The sequence below is a fragment of the Ctenopharyngodon idella genome, chromosome 23 (assembly GCF_019924925.1).
Source record: "Ctenopharyngodon idella isolate HZGC_01 chromosome 23, HZGC01, whole genome shotgun sequence".
In the NCBI taxonomy this organism is placed as follows: Eukaryota; Metazoa; Chordata; class Actinopteri; order Cypriniformes; family Xenocyprididae; genus Ctenopharyngodon; species Ctenopharyngodon idella.
The window spans coordinates 13,237,005-13,259,505 of NC_067242.1; the positions used below are offsets into that span (position 1 = coordinate 13,237,005).

Here is a 22,501-nt window from a genome sequence, read left to right on the forward strand (position 1 = left end):
CTAATTGAGAGCCGTTGTGGCAGATTTCAGGCTGCCCCGCTTATTTTCTCTTTACCTTGTGTAAACCTCGCTCCAGACCAAGACGATATCAATCCGCTTCAGCGATGTGTATATCAGTCTGCATCAGGTCAGTAACTTGTTGGAATGTCTGTTCTTCCTACGTGGAGTAGCGTATCAAATTAATAACAGTATAAATCCATTAGTTTAAACGTGCTCATGTGAATACATAGTTCGGTTTTGTTTGTTTCATGTTTCAGAAGAGACATGGCTTTTTTTTCCTCACTGGAATTCCTCCACAACCTGTGATATTTTAAAAAAAGTAGGGCACTTCTAAGATAGCATTCTATGTGTTTGTCGTGTTTTCTTAAAGCCCGCAAAGACTTTAGAATAACACAAAACGCGTCACTAGTATTGTTTTGAATGGGAGAAAGTGCAACGCGCAATATGGCAAAATAAGTCCCGCCTTCTAAATAACAGCCAATCGCCGATTGGTAAAGTCATCGCGTCACTGCAGCGGCCGTTAGAAGGTCCGGTTCCTATAGAAACAGTCGGACGCTCGCCTCCAAAATGAGACACGAGAGCGCGTTAGCTTGATCCAGCCTGAAAAATACCGTTTGTCATGATTTGAGCGTTTAGAAACAAAATTTATGAGACAGTTGTTGTCAGATTTCATTGGTGATTTCAAATATGAAATTTAATCAAAAGCTTGCAAACAGTTGTGGCGAATTTGATGTTTCCTCATTCAAAGAGATGAGAGCTGCACTTGAATGACCGAAAGGCGTTTCAAAGATGGCCGTCGAGTGAAGGCTGAATAATGCAACCTCATTTTCATCTTGTTCATTGCTGTTTTCATACAGAGTAATTATAAACCACCAATTTGTTAGGAAATATGGGAAATATATTTTATTACATTTTACTATATAATTTTAATTGTATAATTATATAACATTAATTATATAATTAACAGATTTTTATATAATTATATGGTATTAATTATAAAATATTTTATCCCAGTTTAAAGTCATGAACATGCAACAACATCTACCTATTTTACATTTGTAATTGGGCATATTTCAGAGTGAAACAGGATATTAATCAAGAAAAATGTAAGACTCCACTTTATTTTGCACATCAGCATTTGATTGGTTCGTAAACAGTAGTGTTACTTACAAGATTGGAGCAAAGGTATTAAAAAATAAGAGGTATTGGTGATGCCATACAACAAGAAAGTTGTTTCAGAGGTCGAGCAAGTTTGACAAAAACACATTCTGTTGTTAGTTGTCCACTTATTTTTGCAGTTCCTTTTGATTTTCACTTGTGGTGCAGAAATTTCACACTTCCTCAATTCATTCTGTTTGTCAGCCACATTGCAGTATTTTCAAGTGTAAGACAATGATTTAAACAGGCTTAAAAGCAAAGCTGGAAATAATTGTTCCATACTTCACTTCCTGACACCTAAAGGACGATGTGTTTTTTGCAGGGCCTGGACTTCCAGGAAGTTTACAGCGGTTTGGAGCTGAACTGCAAGCTGGAGTCCCTAAGAAGGAACACACCGTACAAATTCAGGGTGAGTGACGATTTTTCCAGCATATCATGAAATAAGTTTCAAGTTTTATTTCTTTTGTTCACAATCACAACCATATGCACATAAAACAAACCATCCATACAGGTGTTACTAGGGTTCTAGAAAATCACAAGGTCCTCAAGCACTTTTGCTTCCTCGTTTCCTTCTTCGCTAATCAGGCAATTAGCGATAATCTAATGAACTTTAGTTTGTCTGCTAACCTGGAGCTGTTTCTCAGATCCAGCAGCTGTTGTTGGGGGGGGAAGGTGAATTGATTTCCCGTGGTGGTGCGTTAAAGGCTTTTACTTTAATCTCTGAGAAAGCAGAGAACACTGTGTTATTATCAGGGGAGAAAGGCACTTCAGACAAGATTTTAAATGTGATGCCCCCTGTGATGCTGTAGGTGATTGGGACGCAAAAATCGTGTCGTCTAGTACACCAAAGTGTGTCCTGAAATCTTTAAATACCACCTAGGTTATCCGCTTTTCAGTGATGTCATCTGAGGTCACTCAGACCTCTCAGAGATGTTTGGAATAAATTACTAGAATCCTGAATACAATATAAAACTATAGATCTGCATTTTTAATCAATAATAATTAATACATTTGGCTGTCAAATCAAATAATGAGTCAAGAAAGAGAATTCTAAAAGATTCTGGCTGATTTTTTTTTTTCCAATTCATTCTCCTCTCTCCTTCATTCTCCTCTACAGCTCATCACTTGCAGCGGTGAGTGGCGCAGTGCACCGAGCTCTCTGCTTGTGTGTAAGACGACCCCAGACCGACCCGGACCCCCTGTGAATCCTGCAGTAAACGCAGTCACATATCACAGCTTCTGTGTGACGTGGGGTAGGAAAATCTTAGTTATTATTTTATGTTTTTTTTTTTTTTTTTTTTTTTTTTATTGTCCGTTTATCATTACATTCTAACCTTCACCTATAATTAAATCAGAACCTCCACAAGATGACGGTGGATCTGGAGACTTGACGTACATCCTGGAGAAATCAGAAGGGAATTCAGAAGGTATTTCTGATTGCAAACGGGTGAATCTGACATGAATATGTCCATGTCACATTTAACCTAAAAATGAAAGAATATTATATTTTGCTAAAATGTTTTAGTACCGTTAATATATTTTTTGCATGGTCACACAAACAAACAATTATTATTACAATGTACCAAAATACCAAACAAATTTAAAACTTTTATATTTCAATTTTAAACTTACAAATTTTTCAGTTTAAAGAATATATTATTCTTTCACATTATTTTTTTAAATGTTATTTTCTTTATAGTAATGTGAATTGAGGTCGTAAATATAATTAATTGACATGAAAATAAAATATAAATAATAAAAAATGAATACTACAATTGGGGTCAGTAAGATTTTGTTGTTTTTGAAAGGAGTCTCTCACCAAGGCTGCTTTTATTTGATCAAAAATACAGAAAAAAACAGTAATTTTGTGAAATATTATTGCGGTTTAAAAGAACTCTTTTCTATTTTAATGTTTTTTAAAAAGTAATTTATTCCTGTGATGGCATCATTAGTCATCTTCAGAGTCACATAATCTTTCAGAAATCATTCAAATATGCAGATTTGGTGCTCAAGAACTATTTCTTATTATTATCACTGTTGAAAACAGTTGTGCTGCTTAATATTTTTGTAGAAACCATGATACATTTTTTTTTTTTCAGGATTCTTTGATGAATAAAAAACTCGAAAGAACAACATTTATTTTAATTAGATTTTTTTTTTTGTTAATGTCTTATATTCAATTTTGATCAATTTAAAGGGATAGTTCACCCCAAAATTTTATCATTTACTCAACCTCAAGTTGTTCCAAACCTGTATAAATTTTTTTTGTTCTGCTGTACACAAAGGAAGATATTTTGGAAGAATGTTCGTAGCCAAGCAGATCTCGCCCCCCATTGACTACCATAGTAGGGAAAAAAAATACTATGGCAGTCAATGGGGGGCGAGATCTGCTTGGTTACGAATATTCTTACAAATATCTTCCTTTGTGTACAGCAGAACAAAGAAATATATATACAGGTTTGGAACAACTTGAGGGGGAGTAAATGATGACAGAATTTTCATTTTTTTGGTGAACTATCCCTTTAATTCATGCTTCTTTAAAAAAAAAAACATCTTATTGACCCCAAATATTTTCATTTTCTTTCAACAATATAGTTTCTGGTTTCCTTGTTTTGATTTTGATGTGAAATATGCCTTTGATATGTTTTTGACAGGTTCAGCAGAGAGACAGTGGGAGACTCTCTATAGAGGACCAATGAGGAAACATTTGTGCGAGGATCTAAAACCAGCAACAAGCTACTCCCTGAGACTCAGCTGTGTGGATGTGGGCGGACAAAGCCAGGTATGAGAAGCAAAGTTCATTTAGTGATTTCCCAGGCTGATTCATAAGATCTCAGTGTACTCCTTGTGTTGTATATTGACTTATGTTGTTGGTTGTGCAGTGCTCAGATGAATTGACGGTGCGCACTCATATTCCACCCCCTGGCCGCTGTCAACCCCCAAGGATCATGGGTGATGTCAAACACAAGGAGCTGATTTTGCAGTGGGGTGAGGCTCTTAATTTTTTCTTTTTGATATGCTTTATTCTTCTCCTCTCCTTTGCCTCCTCAAGTCTCAAAAGAAATAAACAGATTCTCTAAAAATAGTTTGGCATTTGTGGCACAAAAGGTTTTTTTTTTCCTCATGTACTCAACACATGACCATAATATGACCTTGTTTAACAAATCACTTAATCCATCTGAAAAGAGAAATTGAAGTTAACAACAAGATGAATCACACTTGTCTGCTTTTAGACTAATTATGTTTGTTGCCAGGTCAACAGGTGAAGTATTCAGAAGGTTTTATAGAAGTCTATTGAAGCCTTAAGTCCAAATCACCCAGAATGCATTAGAATGCATCTACTTTGTGTGTTATTCACACATTACATCACCCTATTTAGTGTGTGAGTCTGTGTTTGCATCCATGTGTGTGTGTTTAAGGGAGCCAGAGGTAAAATGCAGTTGTTTGTTAGCGATAATACCCCTGACTCACTGTTTTTGAGTGAAGGTGGGCTCATTTAAGAGGCTGAACACCATCTATAAATAACTGTGAAATAGCAGTGCTGATTTCAGCCATCCATGCTGACTCTCAGAGCTCCGCACCGCTCAGACAGCAGGCGTGAGCTTCCCTGCATGTTCTCCATCACTGCAATTGATCGGTTCCTTCCTGTAGCCAGTTAGCCACAGTTTAAGAGGGAACTGAGATCGTGTTTTGGTTTTGAGAGGCTGGTAGATGGATGGCTTTTGAGGTCATCATAAAGTCTGTGTCTGGGACACGCGAGCGTAAAGACAGTAGGATTGAACTGTGGTTTTACACCAGCAGCGTTTCAGAACTGCAGCTCTATACAGGAAATGATTTATGGGTTGCAACATTGAATATTTCTCATAATAATGGCCATAAAATTGTTATTGGCTGTGTGAATTATTACAAATTTGATTTTCATGGTAACACTTTACAATAAGGTTCATTAGTTAACGAACTAATAATGAACTGCACTTCTACAGAATTTATTAATCTTTAATGTTAATTTCAACATTTACTAATGCATTATTAAAATCTTGTTAACATTAGTTAATGCACTGTGAACTAACATGAACAAACAATGAACAACTGTATTTTCATTAACTAACGTTAACGAAGATTAGTAAATACAGTAACAAATGTATTGCTCATGGTTAGTTCATGGTAGTTAATACTTTAACTAATGTTTAACTAATGAACCTTATTGTAAAGTGTTACCATTTTCATTTACATGAGGAAAAGGAAGGTAAATAATTGACATTTACAAAAATTAGCTTTAGTCTGCATGTGGAACTTGTATCAAGCCAGATAGATATCTTTTTTTTTTTTAAACAACAGATGAGCTGAAATAAAATATTTAAAAATAATAATAATTAATTCCAATTATTATTCAAATTATAAAAATATTTTTAAGTTTTTATGAATTATTCATTATAATAATTTATTAAATGTTTCTTGTCACCTCCCAGGTCACAATTTTTGAATTATTGATACAGGCATTATTTATTTATTAATTTTTTTGATGCAATATACACTCTATTAGTTATTCATAATAATAATAATAATAATTCATAGAAGCCTTGTCAACTCACCTCCCAGGTCACAATTTTATTCTTTTTTTTTTTTTTTTTTGAGGCATTTATGAATTATTATTATTATTATTATTATTATTTGCTTTGCAGTATAAACTTTTATTAATTATCCTCCCAAGTCACAATTTTTAAAATATATTTAATTAATTATTATTATTAGGCTTTTATGAATTATTATTATTATTATTATTATTATTATTAATAGTAATAAAAAAAATATATATAAATTTAAACCAGTCTAAATAAGCTCAACAACTTTTCTATAACCTGTTAATATGGCCATCAAAATTAATATTTGCCACTCGGGATGTGAATCAGTCCAAATGTAGTGATAATGTTTTGGATTGGAGTGATGGGTTGTGCTTTGACACTTGCACTTTTAAATGCTTTCTTATTGTTCTGTCCCAGTCTCTATATTTCTCCCACTCACTCTTAATTCTTCTTTTCTCCAGATGGTCCTTTGTGTGGTGAAGAGAGTGAAGGTGTGGAGTTTAGCTTGGAGATGTGTGCAATGGAGGAAGGTTCGGAACCGGCGGAGGTGTACCGTGGATCCAAAACAGAGTGCACTGTGGGTAATTTGCTCCCTGGCACCACCTACAGGTTTCAAGTTCGTGCAGCCAACAGTGTTGGGGTAAGTCACCCTGCACACAAAAGTACATAACCAAATAACTACAATTTAAAAAAAAAAAAAAAAAAAAAAAATTATATATATATATATATATATATATATATATATATATATATATATATATATATATATATATATATATATATATATGTATATGTGTGTGTGTGTGTGTGTGTATATATATATATATATATATATATATATATATATATATATATATATATGCAAAATCATATTATAAACACTATAATAGTTTATAAAAACGTACTAAAATAATACTGAGACAGATACAATTTTTTCCCCCTTTGTTTTAAATGCAAAATAACCGCTTCATGGCCCTTAGGAAATATTTTTTGCTGAATTATTTTTACTTGGACGTATTTTTTGATGTTTTAAATTTACACTATTTAATGCTAATCCAGTATAAGCCAATTCAAAAAATATTTCTCCCAAATTCAGGTGGTTTTATTTCATTATTTTACAAATGAATGTTTTTCTTCCTAAGTGCCACAGTATAAATAGTATATATTTTGAGTGAAAGGAACTTGGCAAGTATTTTAGACATTTTTGCTTTATTCTCTTTCATAAGCAATGAATCAGGACAGTTGAATCTTAAAAAGCTATAATTTTGTCCCCTTCGGATAGAAATGCATTGTTTTTCCTCTCTTATATGAAATCCACATTTTATAACAAACCCTTTACATCACCTCAGGGCAATTTAAGGGATCTGCTGTCTCCCTCGGCAGTGATATTAAGAAGCTAATTCAGCCATCACCAAAGATGGATGCCTAACACAGTGTAACGCTTTGGGTTTACCTGCCACAGAAATAACAGATTTCCCTCCTTATTGTAGAGCCCAGGCCATTCATTACCTTTGGGACAGCTAAAGCACTCTAAATCTCAGCCGCTTCCTCTCTCTCCTCTTTTCCAGTATGGACCTTACTCTGAATCTGTGGAAATAAGCACTGCCGCTGGCCCCCCAGGACAATGTAGTCCCCCTGCCATCAATGTGACAACACACACTTGTGCTGATGTGACCTGGGAGGTGAGTTGGCAAGAGCCATTCACACAGCGTACATGCAGTAAATGATGAATCGTGCTGTTATATGATAAAATGGTCAGAGAATGATTTTCTGCTGCATTGAGAAAGAAATCAATTTGGGACTCATAGAAAAAACTGTTGAATTGCAAGAATTTGTGAAATATCTAAACTGCTTTATCGAAAGTACATCATAATATCGTCATCGATCACCCAGCAAGTATTGAAGATTGAATTTTTTATTTTTTTTTTTCCAGTGAAGGTGGCAGATTGTGTCCACGCAAAATGTTTTCTTCACCAATCGTGGCGCTTTCTATCTCTTCTTCTCAAAAGACACTTGCTTTTCATGACAAAGGGCCTTTTGTGTTTTGTTCACAATGAAAATAAATGTGATTTATCCTTGATGTTTCCTGAATGTCGAAGGTTTCAGTTATTTGCATTCTGTTTGCTGTCTTGAGAGGTTGTTTCATTTATTAGCGGTGCGTATGATGCATTAGCTCTCTTGTGTTTGTCCTGATGAAACCGTGTCAAGCAGGTAATTAGTCACGTACTGCTGGGATTATGCGTTTGTTGCTCTGGTTTCCCGGAGTGTAACGCTTGCTCTGATCTCAATCCTCAGAACAAAGAGAGCTCTGGGATAGACATTTCTGAGTACCGGCTGGACTGGGGGCGTGATTTGGACTCTCTTGAACTGGTTTACAGTGGAACGGAAACCTTCTTCCAAATCTCCAACCTGGAGGCATCAACAGACTACTGCTGCAGGCTACAGGTAGGTCATGATGTATTTAATGTGAACTATTTTCTGTTAGGACCATGAGACGTTTGCTCAAACATATTAATATTAGGGTAGTCAACGTTAACGCGTTAACGAATGATAGTCGTGAATCACCCTTCAATCCTGATAGTTTACTTTGCTGGATATAGCAAATGATGACGAAATGTTAAACAAGATAAATGATGTATGCTTAATTTCACGACAAGTATGCAATTAATTGCAATTAATTACTGTTATTACTATGGCAATAACAGTAAATTATGCATAATTACAAGTAACTAACCCTAAACCAAACCCTAACCCTAACTGTAACACTATAATAAGTACATGTAGTTAATTAATAGTACTCAGTACTTATTTAAGTAATTACAATGTAACTACGGCACTGTAAAATAAAGTGTAACCAATCATCTTCCTAATTTCTCACTCGAGGAAACACAGTATTCTAATTGTTCCTGAAAGTAATTTGGCTCATAAAATTGCTTTGAGCATAATCACATTGAAATGCAGGCATTACTTGCATTATAATTAAACAAACAAGAAGAGTGTAAAACATTAATCACACAGTGTAAAGAGAATTAACACTTTCTGTTTACAATGAATTTATATGATTTTTTTTTATTTATTTATTTTTATTATTGTATTAAACACAGCCTACAAGCATTGGTGTGTATTATCATTGTCTCTTTGCAAACTAGTTTTAATGCATGAAAAATAAACCTGCAAATTGTGCCAATTAGACATTATATAAGCATTAATAGAGTTCAAATGTTAGACTGGAGCTGTGTTAGCTCTGGAAATGTTCCAACCTTTGAGTGCTCCTCTTCACATTTAATTGGCTCTGAATCATTGTGTCTGTTATGTTGTGGAGGCAAAACAATCTATCAACACTGGAATGAAGAGAATTCATTTCTTGTTGTACTCTCCACAATACTCAGTGTCCTTCCAAATCTTTTGACGAACCAAAAGCATTATTGTACATATATAAAGGCCAAAAGATAATTAGCAAAACTGATTATTAACTTTTTGACTTTAGTCAGCATGAAACAGAAGCTGTGGTAGTCATTTCTTCCCTAATTTGTGACGTATATCCGAGGGAAGCGGCTTCTCGAACAAGAAGAAATGTAGGTCTTGCGCCAGTAAACGTCATTAGACAAGAGAAGAGATGTTGCTGCAAGAGGGAAGGGAAGTTATTTTTATTAAAGATTAAGAGGAAACATTAATAAAAAATAAAAAAATGATGATGTGCACGGATAAATCATTTATAAAACATGCAGCAATATTCAAGAATAGAATAGGAAAAAAAAGAATTGTCCATTTTGATTTCAGGCAGTGAACCAGGCAGGGGCGGGCCCCTACAGTGATCTGGTGACGTGTCGGACACCTGCAGCAGTCCCTGATTTAGTATCCGGAGTTTACCTGCTTGACCTCCCTCTGACCACAACAGAAAGTGAGTCCTTCTCCCCCTCCACCTGTCTGGCCCTCACCTGGGATGAGCCCCACTGTAATGGAGCAGAAATCACCTCCTACATCATCTCAATGGGAGACAGCATCATCACCACCGGAAACGTAACCTGTCACATTATCAGGGACCTGCTGCCGGACAGCGAGTACAGGTGAGCGGAGATGTTGTTTAAGACTTTCTATCTCTTTTTCTACCATCCTGCATCGCCAGCTCTATATATATTTGTGCATTAGCAATGACCGGGGACCTTATTTTCTCATGGTTCTGTAATACACAGACGAGTGCTGGTGAGCCACGAGCAGGTCCCTGAATTAGTGTTATTAGCTCTACAAATGGACTCCACTTATGTCTGACTCAAGATGTGTTCAGCAAAATGGTGCATTCTGGGTGGATGCAAGTTGTTAGCAGGGTATATTTGCTGTTTTTTTTTTTTATTATTATTATTATTTTGTTTTTTATACAAAATTACAGTGGTACCATGGTACAGTGAATGTATCAGATGGTAATACCACGGTACATTGGATATATACTATAGTACTAAATGGTTGCCATATTCATGCATCATGCTGTTTACAAAAAAAAACAAAAAAACATTGTATTACAGTAGTATGTGTCAAAAAAAGGTGTAGCATCCATTGCACAAAAGGTTCTTTATAGTGGAAAAAGGTTCTTAGATTATTAAAATGTTCTTCAAATTAAGAAAAATTGTTCTTTTAAGAACTGTTCACTAGCTCTTTGGGGACCAAAATGATTCTTCTATGGCATCACTGCAAAACCATCTTTTTGGAACCTGAGTTTAGTACTATGGTACTTTTTTGGTTATGCAAGTCATACTTGTATAAATAGGAATATATATGGAAAGGAGGATCTTCTTAAAACATTTGCATAAAGAAATGACTCTTTTGAATGGTCTTTGGGCTAATAGGCTTCGAGAAAGCGAGTCTGTTAAATGTTACCTGAGGTAAAGGCTTTAAATTGGGATGAATGACAACATTAAATGGGCACACAGAAGTGACTTTTCCAATGAGGTAATGGACACACATCCCCAATTAATATGGCAAATGCAAATGCACTCGTGATTATCATGAACGCATAATGTCTCTAATGGAACTAGAGATTTCAAAATCCTTCTTGAGCGGTCCAAAAAATAACATGTTCCAGCTCACCCTAATGACCCAATGTTACAAAATGTATTTGGACAAAAATTATGTGAATTTCAAGGCATTAAATTTCAAGCCAAGTGGTCTCTGAAAACAAATTATGCTCAACTTTTGCAATTTTGCAATTACCAACATGAGTCAATGTGATTTTAAATGGATGTATGGATTTTTTTAAAATGTTCAAAATGCTAGAAATGTTTTTTGGGTTTTTATGAGCGGTAGTATGTTCATAACTAATGTGATACTGCTAGGACACGTAAGAATTTGAGGACAACTGAATTCATACATCCATAAAATGCATAAATGCTGACCTATTCAACTTTCTACTCATCAAACAATCTTTAAAAATGTTCAGTTTCCACAAAATTATTAAGCAGCACAACCATTTTCAACACTGTTGTCATGTTCTAATGTCTTTGGGAAAAAAAAAAAAAATTCCAGAGAATCAAGCCCCACACACTGTTATTTTAGTTATGGTAAGTGCTTTAAAACATAAGTTTTGAACATTGTGTGAGACTTTTTAATAGAAATGAAAAAGCTTCAGGTTTTGTAAATAAGCTTTTATAGAAGACCATAAACAGTGTGCATAGCCAGTTGGCCACGTGAGGTTATTTACACATCCACACGTGATATTTTCTGTTTCCATTAGTCCCATAACGTAGTATTGCTAGGATTTACTAGTTCAAAACAAATTTTTTTGGGGGGGGGGGATGATAAAATTCTGTCATCATTTCCTCACCCTCAAGTCGTTCCAAATGTGTATGATTTTTTTTTTTTTTTTTTCCCCATGAGACACAAAAAGAGAAATCTGTAAGAATGTTCACGCTGCTCTTTTTTATTCAATGAAGAAATGATACTAAACACAACTGGTTCTTATGCATTTGTGTAAGTGCAACTGATATATGTTCCACAGAAGAAAAAGTCATACAGGTATAGAACAACATGAGGGTGAGTAAAAGACAGAATGTCTGTTTGTGGATTAATCTTTAGAATATATCAAAGGTATTGTAATAACTTTCCATCTTTTCTGAGCTCTTCTGCTAAAATGATTTAGAAATGTTTTTCTGTCCCATGTGCACTTACAATAATTGGATTCTTGGATATCGGGTGGATAACTTCGCAGAAATCCTCATTCGAATGCAAGACCACCCCTTTAGCCGGAGTAGATCATTTTCATCTGTGCTGAAAGGTCACAGAAAGCCAGAGGCTGAAGATACCTGCAATGTTTAACTGGGAACAAGACAGAAAGTGAATAAAGCCACATTTGGCAAAGCTGCAGAAATTACTGACTTTTAGTTTGCAGATGAATCTGCTTAAATTGTTAGTAATATGATGTTGATGGATGGAGCTTCATTTTTGGGTGATCTGTTTCCTTAAAGTTGCCAATAATGAATCATTGACACCGATTTTTCTGAGAATAGTCCATAGGGTCGTTCAAGTGAAGAGAGATCATATCAAGAGAATCGATAATTGATGATAGAAGTTACTTAGCCTTTAAACCCAAGGGAACTAATAACTGAACAAGACTAAATTGCTTAAACCCTTTCTTTCTCCTCTCAGCCTGCAGATTCGAGCAGAAAATGAAATTGGCCCCGGGCCCTTCAGTCAGACCCTAACAGTGAGGACAAGGCCCCTGCCGCCCTCTCCACCACGGCTGGAGTGTGCAGCGGTCGGACCCCAGAGTCTGAAACTACGTTGGGGTTTCAGCAGCCGAAGTCAACTCACCGACAACACTACCTACATTCTGCAGATGGAGGACAGGAATCAGAGGTTAGCACTGAAAGAGCAGGTCTAGGGATGTGCGAAACTACATATTTTCATAATCAAGTAGTCTGAGAGTTGTCTGAACGACTAATTGGTCTTAATGAAGTCTTCTATAATTAGGTTAATTTAGGTGTATTTTTAGAAACTGTTTTTAAGGTGTCTGCTGAAAATTTGAGAGAGAAAAAATAAATAAAAATTTTATAAAAAGGGCTAGAAAAAATGTAACTCAAATTTCCTCTGATATGGGTTAAATATCTATAATCTTTTATTGCACAAACATATCATAGTCCTTAAAATGAGCGCTGCTTTGATAGCAGTAGCAGCATTGGTTAAAAAAGTGAGATTAAATACATATCTCGGATTCTACTTTCGTCTAAAGCGTAACTTAAGCAACGTATAACGTAGGACGTCGCGTAGTACATCGTGGTGTAGCATAATAAGTCATGGCGTTGCGTAAGTTACGCTTTAGACGTAAGTAGAATCCGTATGGCAGTTTGGCTGGAAGCTAGTTATTTTATTTTACATCATGTTAAATATGGATATTTTTCTTACACAAACGCATTGCTTCACTTCAGAAGGCCTTTATTAACCCCCGGCCCCCGGCCATTATAAAGCTTGATAGCATCAAGGTGTTTATTAATATAACTGATTGTATTCGTCTGAAATAAAAAAGTCATATACACCTAGCATGTCAAAAAGGGGTGAGTAAATCATGAGGTAATTTTCATTTTAAAGTGAACTAATCCTTTATTAAATGGGAAAACAAAGCAACTTGCATTACTTCTTTGAAAAAGTAATAACGATATTTTGTTGTAAATTTAAAAGTAATGCATTACTAGTTACTTAAAAAAAGTAATCTGATTACGTAACTCGCGTTACTTTTGATGCGTTACTCCCAACACTGTTATGGATATACTATTATATATTTTATTTTAATTAAGTTTTTAGTTTTAGTTTATTTAGTTTGTTATTTTAGTACTTCAACATGAAGTAAATGAAAATGAGAAATGTTGCCTTGGCAAATTGTAAGAAAGTGTTTTTATGGTTTTATTTTAGTTAACAATAACCTTAGTTCATAAGTAATAAAATTAGTCTTGTACTCATCATCAAAAGCTTGGTAATTTTGCTCAGATTATCTAAGTGTTCTTTGTTTGAATATTAAATTTTTTCATAGTAATGTGTGTATGCATGCGCTTACTCGCTTTAATTTGTCCCTCATGCACCCGTAGGGCAGGTTCTTCTCTCTGATGTAAGCAGATCATCTGAAAAGCGCATTTTGTGTTTGTGGTCCATTAAGGAGGAGTTGGTTAATGAGAAGACTCGATCTCAAAGCGCTGTTGGGAATTAGATTAGGAGACTCAGGGTTATCAAGACCACCTGCCTTAATGCTTTCTCAGAGTCGCTCGTCACTGACCCACCGATGGCTCATTTAGAAGCAAATGAAGGCCTGTTCTTTCCTCGGTTTTGAGCTTTTAGCCTCAGTTCCACTTCTGAAAAATTTTAACCATATAAGCAGTAAAGTCTGGGGCTGGTTGCATAAACCACTAAGAGTAGTCTTGCAAGTTAGACATCAAATTTTTTTCTTCAAGACTGTTCATGACTTTTTTAAATCAGTTACATAAAAACGTAGATTGGCTTAATTTGATACCAAAAAGAAGGACTGAATGCCCCTTGATTAACTGCTAGTGGGTCATGATGGCTATGTTTATGCAGCCAGCTCCTGGACTCATGAATGGAGGTAATGAAGGCCTGCCTGTACCTCGCAATCTTGTCTGCCTTCATACTATTTATTAAAGCAATGTGTTATATGATCTCAAGCCATCAATCCATTTTTTTTCCCTTTGCAGTTTAAAAAAATACTAGGCTGCCAATTAATTAAAAATGATAATCAATGTTATTTGTTCATGTTTGTAACAAGCCTTCACTATCTTGTTAGGTTTGTGGTGGTTTACCGAGGTCCGAGCCACACTTTTAAGCTGCAGAGGCTGAGCGAATCGAGCCGGTACTGTTTCCGGATCCAGGCAGTGAGCGAGGCGGGCGAGGGGCCGTTTTCTGAGACGTACACCTTCAGCACCACCAAATCCCTGCCACAAACACTGAAAGGTACCACATTTATTATACTTTATATGCATATGTATGTATGTGTGTGTGTGTGTGTGTGTGTGTGTGTGTATACATATATCTGTCAAACCAAAAATTATTCAGACATTTTTGATATTTTTGATATATTTTTACTAGTGGGTGCAGGACACTACAGTTCATTTATGTAAGTGAGGATAGCAAAATAAAGTAAACTGTGACATATTATACCCAAAAATTCTTCATACAGTGGACTACCAGTAAAACTGATCAAAATTTGGAAACACAAATTATTCAGACACTTTGACCTGACCATGTTTTGCTTAAATGTTATCTGACATAATTAAGATTAATTTTTTCTGACGCAGTTGAAATATTTTATTACCATTTTTTTAAACTATAGTGAATAAACTGTATTAATGAATGAAATGCTCAGAGTGTCTGAATAAATTTTGGTTTGACTGTGTGTGTGTGTGTGTGTGTGTGTGTGTGTGTGTGTATGTATATATGTATATATGTATGTATATATGTATATATATATATATATATATATATAATTTTTTTTTTTTTTTTTTTTAAGAAATTGATACTTTTATTCAGCAAGGACACATTGATCAAAATTGACAGTAAATACATTTATAATGTTACAAATATTTCTATTTCAAATACATGCTATTCTTTTAACCTTTTTATTCATCAAAGAATCCTGAAAAAAATGTATGATGGTTTTCACAAAAATATTGAGTAGCACAACTGTTTTCAACATAATAAGTGCATCAAATCAGTATATTAGAATGATTTCTGTAGGATCATGTGACACTGAAGACTAGTGTAAATTACATTTTAAAATATATATAAATAGAAAACATTTACTTAAATTATTAAATTGCAATATTTACAATCTTACTGTTTTTTTGGCTGTATTTTTGATTCAAAAACAAAAAAAAAGTCAAAAAGGAAAAAAAAAAATGTTTTTTTTTTTTTTTTTTCTGGATCCTCTCAGCCCCAAGAGTTCGTCAGCTAGAGGGAAATACCTGTGAGGTCACATGGGAGAGTATTCCACCAATGAGAGGAGACAGAATCAGCTATGTGCTACAGGTGCTAGGAGGCAGAGAATCTGATTTTAAACAGGTAAGATCTAAAATACTTAATCTTTTACTTCCTAAAACACCTGTTGCCCCCAAATTGTTACCAAGAACTTTGACATTTTGGAATTGTTTGATACTTTTGTTTAAATGTTTGATAAGAATACCTTATTGTAGTTTTCCTTTGTTTCACATAAGAAGCACTGTCCTTTTCTATGTTAGGTTTACATAAGGCCACAGTCACAGGAGACCAGCTGTTGATGAATACAATTCATTTTGAACAGGAAATGGAAACAGGGCTCGAGCTATTTGCATCATTTGCTCTCCGTTCCATTTTATCTGCTTTAACTCATCACAATCAACATTTGAATGAAATTGAGTGCTACCCCGAACACACAGTCCCAAAGGATTCATTAAATTGTGCTGTGGGGTCGGAAAGGCACGCAGAGAGTGGAGAACATGTTATCAGCACGACTGGGTCCATTCGTGTGTACAGTCGCTTTTGTTTTGAAATCGCTTCTGTTACGCCACTTCCACGGTGCGATAAATCGAATGAAAGTTCACAACATTTGAAATTGTCTGGATTTATTCATTAAAATGTGAAAGCACACTCCTTTTCTCTTCTTCTTCACATTCTCTCTCCTCTGTTCTCCTAGACCATTTGTCATTGGGAGAAATCATGCTCAGTCTGGCCAGATCAACAAACAGTAGCTTTGATCTTCCAGCAGCTGTGTATTTAATGAGAAAAATGACTATTATTTTAATACAATTACATTATTTTTTTTTTTCATTTAAAATTTATATAAATTAAATTAAGTACAACAATGTGGCCTGGGCGCCTTTACAGTCATTCATTCAGTTCTACTAAATTTATGCCTTGCTATATTAATTTTGATTAAAAATATGATTTAATGAAGGAGTGGAGTTCCCCAGGCAATATATTAGCTTAATTAACGATTTAACTGAGCAGCCATTATCCCCCTGTTTATGCAACTACCACTAGAAGGTGTTTAGGTAGTGATTTTAATTCATTTTGATTTTTTCTTCTTGTTTTTAGTGCAAGACATGTAGAATTCAAGATTAATTATGTAAATATTTTCCTTGCCTTTAATTAATTGGGATTTTTAAAACACAAAAGACTAATTATACATACATAATTGTATGTCTTTCATGGCAATAATACCAAGACTTCAGCAAAACTGAGCTACCGTTCATTGAGAGGCTTAAAATCTCTTTTGTTTCCATGGAGACATAAACTGTGTTCCTTCTGAGAGCTGCGTGTGACAGGTGGAACAAAGTCGCCTTAATACATGTGTCTTCAACAATATTTACTAGGTATAAAAGCCTGTTTTTATTTTTCATTTGCTCTTGTTTTTCTGTGCATGTTCCCAAAAATGGCTTATGCTTTTTTGGTCAACAACCACATTCAGTGAGCTATTGTTATAGATACTTAGTTTTGACAATAAAAGGTATTAGATAATTTGTTGTGCTCTCACTGTGGAGCACACTGACTTACTGCTGTGAATTGAATTTTTTTGGAGTGCACTTGTGCTACATACAGATGGTCATTAGTGCAGTGGACACATGCAGAATGTTCTGTTACATACAAACATCCTTGCAAAAATGTAATTTTCTTTCATTTTTCGTTTCATTTCTCTTAAATTAGTGTTGTTGTTTTTTTTATACACTACAAAGAGGGGAAAAAAGGGTTTGTATTTCAATCAAGAAAGAACTTGTAAGAACATTTGTTACTCTGTAATCATCAGTGTTTTATGAACAAACAGTAGTACAGCCCTACAGTGTCATTCATATGATATTGATTCTGACAGTGTTGCTCACACTCCAGATGAAAGGATTATAGTGGCTTGTTGAGATTCCCTTTGAGCAGACTGAAGTTCTTTATTAGCCGAGCTCTGAAGATTCATCTTTTGTAATATGTGGGTCAGATGCAGAGTGTAAATATTGCCATCTTGGATTCTTTTCTGATGACCAGTGAACCTAAAATCTTGTTGTGCCGTGTTTAATTCTTCATTTGTTCTTGCAGCATTTGCTGTAGCTACCTAAAACAATATATTTTTGTTAAATTATTGTTTTATAATTAGGGATAGAATATAAATATATATTATTTACAGAGCTCCTTTCATTCATTCATCCATCCAGCCATTCATTTATTTATTATAATTTACATGTATACATGTATATTATATTTTTATATTTACTATAAGACTTTAATTAATTGGGATATATATAATAGGGATATTAATTTGGGATGTGTGTGTGTATATGTATGTATGTTATTTATTTATTTATTTATTCTTCACCTATTTACTTTTTTATATTTAATGCCAGTCATCTTGTATAATAATAATAATAATAATTTTTATAATTAGGGATATTTATAAAGCTCCTTCCTTCCATTTATTTATTTATTTATTTATTTATTTATTTATTATAATTTACACTTATACATTTGCATGTATATTGTAATACATTATTTTTATATTACATTTTTATATTTATTAATTGGTATATTAATACAATTGGTGTGGGTGTGTATATATATATATATAATATGTATGTGTGTGTGTATATATATAAAGTCAAACCAAAATTTATTCAGACACCTTGAACATTTCATTCATTAATACAGTTTATTCAGCTGTGTCAGAAAAAATTAATCTTAATTATGTCAGATAACACTTTTTGTGGTCCCAAATTTTTATCAGTTTTACTGGTAGTCCACTGTATGAAGAATTTTGGGGTATAATATGTCACAGTTTACTTTATTTTGCTATCCTCACTTACATAAATGAACTGTAGTGTCCTGCACCCACTAGTAAAAATATATCAAAAATGAATAATTTTTGGTTTGACTGTATGTGTGTGTGTGTGTGTATATAATATTATTATTATTATTATTATTATTATTATTATTATTAATTTTTAAGTATCCAAAAGTACGCACTGTGATTGTGGTACTTGATCTGAGCTAATGCATTCCTTTCCTTCTGTGTCTTAGGTGTATAAGGGAGATGAGACGTCCTTCCAGCTCTTCGGCCTGCAGTGGAACACAGACTACCGCGTGCGAGTGTTTGCATGCAGGCGCTGCACAGACACCCACCAGGAGCTGTTTGGGTCCTTCAGCCCATCCGCCCATTTCAACCTGCGGCGCTCTAATGCCACACTGGTTGTGGAAGCAGACGTCACCAGGGCGCCCATGGGCAAAACCCTCACAGATGAACAGTTTGCCGGCCTCATAGTATTTGGGGTGGCCTCTCTCTCGGTCTTAATGGCCTTCCTGCTTCAGCTTCTGATTTAGAGGCATGAAACATTGTGTTCTTGTCTGTCACTTGAGTTTTGAAACTAAAGCTTGCAAAACCATTAATGCAAGTATTATATTTTTGGTCATTGACCAAAATACACTTAAGAACAGCCACCTGAGCAGATTTCATATTATTTTTTATTACAGGTTTTTTACAGTTTTTCTATAAGGTGAGTTACAGCTTTAAGAAATCAGTAATGATGAAACGTACTGTTTGGCGTCTGTGCCTGTTTTTTGTTTAAGATGCTGTAGCATATTTTTATATTTAGTATTTAGGAGATTTTTAACACTAAAGTAATAAGTGGATCTCAGAATTTCGGATCTCAAGTTATGCAAAAGTGAAGTCTGAGGATGTTCTTTTTAATGGTCAGTTTTGATTATCTTTAATTCACTGTCTAGACAGATAAACAGCACCAGTGCTCTCTTCCCCTTATCTGTGCCCCTGGAAAGTCTGTCTGAAAGCTTCTTAAAAGCTTTATTCTTTCATTTGTCTTTAAAAAAAAAAAAGAAAAAGGGGGGTCCTTGAGCCTTCTGTACAAAAAAAGGAAAAAAGTCAAAAAACACCAGCAACTGTCAGTCCAAAGAGAGTCAAATGACAGTCTTTGCAATCAATCATCAATGTACAGTGTTGTGAAGTCTGGAGTGTTTGTACCTCAGGGACTTGTGAGGGCCAGAGGTGATGTGAACCTGTGCCTTTAAATCCGCAATTCCAAACTTTCATGACAAATCATTTCAGATCTGCTGCTTACAGTATTCCATTAATCCTTTACCCTGGCCACATACAGTACATGATCGTGTTTACCAGTTCAATCAGCCCTTAACCAAAGTTAGTGAGCAAAAAAGGTATACAGTAACACTTTTGTTGGATTTATTTATGCTATATACTTTTTCTTTATAATGCAAATCACAGTGCAATCTTCATTTATTTATTACAAGAATCAGAACTGTCATATTCAATATTTTCCTCATGTAGCATGTCTTTTTATAGGGGGGTTATGACAAATCTTTATTATTTTTTCAAATATACCACAGCATTTTAACATCATTAACCTGTCTTATTTCAGATATATTTGTATTGTTTGTTATTCTGTTTTGGCTTTTGGTTCTGAAAATGTTGATATCTGATCAACCTTGTGATTTCATCTGCACAAACAGCAAGTTTAAGCCAGATCTTGGATTTTTTATTTTTAGTTTTTTTTTTTTCTTTCTTTCTTTCATTCAACTACTCTTCATCTTATATATGTATTGCTGAACTTTTTTTGTCATACATTCCATTGTTTTCTGATTAAAAGAAGTTGAAATGACTTGACACTAGAAAACTTGAAGTGGAAACACTTGAAGAATTTTTTTTTTTTTTTTAACTTTACTTTAAGAACTATAGACCCAGAATCTTAAGTGAAAAACAGACTTTTTTCTTTTTCATTTCATTGTTTTTTTTTTTTTTTTTTTTTAATTTAGCTGGATATCAGGTAATAAGTGACCTAGACATAGTTTTCCATGCTTGCATATTTTTTCATGAAAATCATTCCATATTACCATTTTTTTTAAACATAACTGTCACATTTATTGATGTAAATTATAATCGTAGACATTATATTTAAAAAAAACTACCATATCAATTTAAATGTATAGATATTGAAAATACTACCCTTTGTATTTAAGATGATTATGTATCTGTAGCATATATGTAATATATTTATACACAATAAATTTTTAAAAATTTCTGAAACAATTTGGTGTTTGTATTTCATTTGACCATCAGTTATATTAGCTTTTATATTTTAGTTTTTATTTTATTATTATTTACATTTTATCTTTACAGAAGGACACAAAACAAACATTTTCATTGGATTTTCTGTGCTGAGGAGTCATATAAGACTGTTATATGTGTGTGTGTGTATATATATATATATATATATATATATATATATATATATATATATATATGAGCAATATCACATGACTAGCCATGCGATATGGCTGTGATTCGGCCATAGGCACGAGGCCGCAGGCGAAAAACTTTTAATGTAATTTAATAATTTAATATTAAGGCTATATTTAACTTGCATCCTGTAGATTGCTTTTGTATGTTTGACTGAATTGTACGATTATTTCCTATTGTCATTTATAATGGCTATCGTTGTTAATTTAAATATTGTTCAATACGCAAGGCTCGCAATTGCGACCATTTTAGTCGCATATGCTCCCTAAATTTAATGCGTGGGACCTCAAAATATATATGGGAGCATGTGTGCGAGTGCAAATAATCGTTGCGTTGCGACCTGTTTTCATTTCTCTGCAAAACGTTCGCTAATTACAATGTGCCTGCTGTGAGCTGATACAGTGACCGGTCCACCGTTCTATCACATAACCAATTAAGTTAAGCAACATCACACGACCAAGAAGAGTGCTGTCTTCCACCATCACGATTGGAAATGTGACACTGATTTCATTCAACTAGTTGAATAAACAAGTAGTTAAAATTAAATCACTTACATTTTAGACGCAATATTGACTTTTTTGTTCTGTTTCAGCAGCGAAAATAGCTCCAAAGATCACAGCAAAACCATCGCGCATCTCACAGAAACACTCGGCCGTGTTTTCATTACTGAATGATTTAGCGTTTTGAACGAATCGTTTGAGTCAAAGATTCAATGACCCATTCATAAACAATTGCCTCATTCTTGAATGAATCAACCGTTTGAACGAATCGTTTGAATGAATGACTCAATGACTCACTCAATAAGACGGTCACCTGCCGCCACCTACTGGCGGTTTAGTTTCATGTTTGAAAGAATCATTCTTTCCAACATTTCTTATTTGTGTGTGTGTGTATATATATATATATAATTTTTTTTGTTTTTAAACAAATTCATAACATCATTTAATGCAGTTTTAATTTTTTCAGTGTAAATTATTTAATTTAATTGGTAACAGCCCCATAGTGTCTCAAATTTATTGATCAAATTTAGGAATTTAAAATGAAAGATGAAGCATATATTTAATAAGATTAAAAAAAAAGGCCTTTATAAAGGTAAAAAAAAAAAAGAAGAAGAATAATTGTGGTGCTCTTAACGTTTTGAAGTTAGGAGCACCAGTGCTACCAAGTGAAAAAGTTAATTTCGAGCCCTGATATGTATTATTTTATATAAATAATATGTTGTATTTGGTATTGAGAAAGGGTCCATTAGTGCGTAATTTGTATTGAGTGAAAGTTACATTAATACGCCATTAGATGGCGGCAAAATTAAATGAGTCAGTCGCAAGAGATTTTTAAATTGAAAGGGACTTTTGTAAACAAAGGACGTTATTTTATCGCTGTTATGGAAAATTCCCTTAACTGTACAAGGACAAATGCACTGGCCGAGATGAAGCTGTTCTCGGCGGGTACACGAGCACTGAACGGCCGCTGACGGCCTGGAGCTTCTATAGAA

General features: G+C 34.2%; 1 protein-coding gene across 1 annotated transcript in view; it reads left to right on the forward strand.

The window, feature by feature from the left end:
* fndc3bb (fibronectin type III domain containing 3Bb) overlaps positions 1–20,799 on the forward strand; it is a 67,921-nt gene extending 47,122 nt beyond the window's left edge. Inside the window, exons 14-26 of the mRNA XM_051881737.1 lie at positions 1,481–1,567; positions 2,276–2,411; positions 2,514–2,585; positions 3,813–3,940; positions 4,041–4,146; positions 6,203–6,381; positions 7,310–7,423; positions 8,037–8,186; positions 9,522–9,808; positions 12,378–12,587; positions 14,518–14,684; positions 15,664–15,791; positions 18,765–20,799. Coding sequence (XP_051737697.1) covers positions 1,481–1,567; positions 2,276–2,411; positions 2,514–2,585; positions 3,813–3,940; positions 4,041–4,146; positions 6,203–6,381; positions 7,310–7,423; positions 8,037–8,186; positions 9,522–9,808; positions 12,378–12,587; positions 14,518–14,684; positions 15,664–15,791; positions 18,765–19,064 — 2,064 coding nt within the window. The 3' untranslated portion in view covers positions 19,065–20,799. The remainder of the gene's footprint in view (positions 1–1,480; positions 1,568–2,275; positions 2,412–2,513; positions 2,586–3,812; positions 3,941–4,040; positions 4,147–6,202; positions 6,382–7,309; positions 7,424–8,036; positions 8,187–9,521; positions 9,809–12,377; positions 12,588–14,517; positions 14,685–15,663; positions 15,792–18,764) is intronic.
* The last annotated feature ends 1,702 nt before the right edge of the window (positions 20,800–22,501 follow it).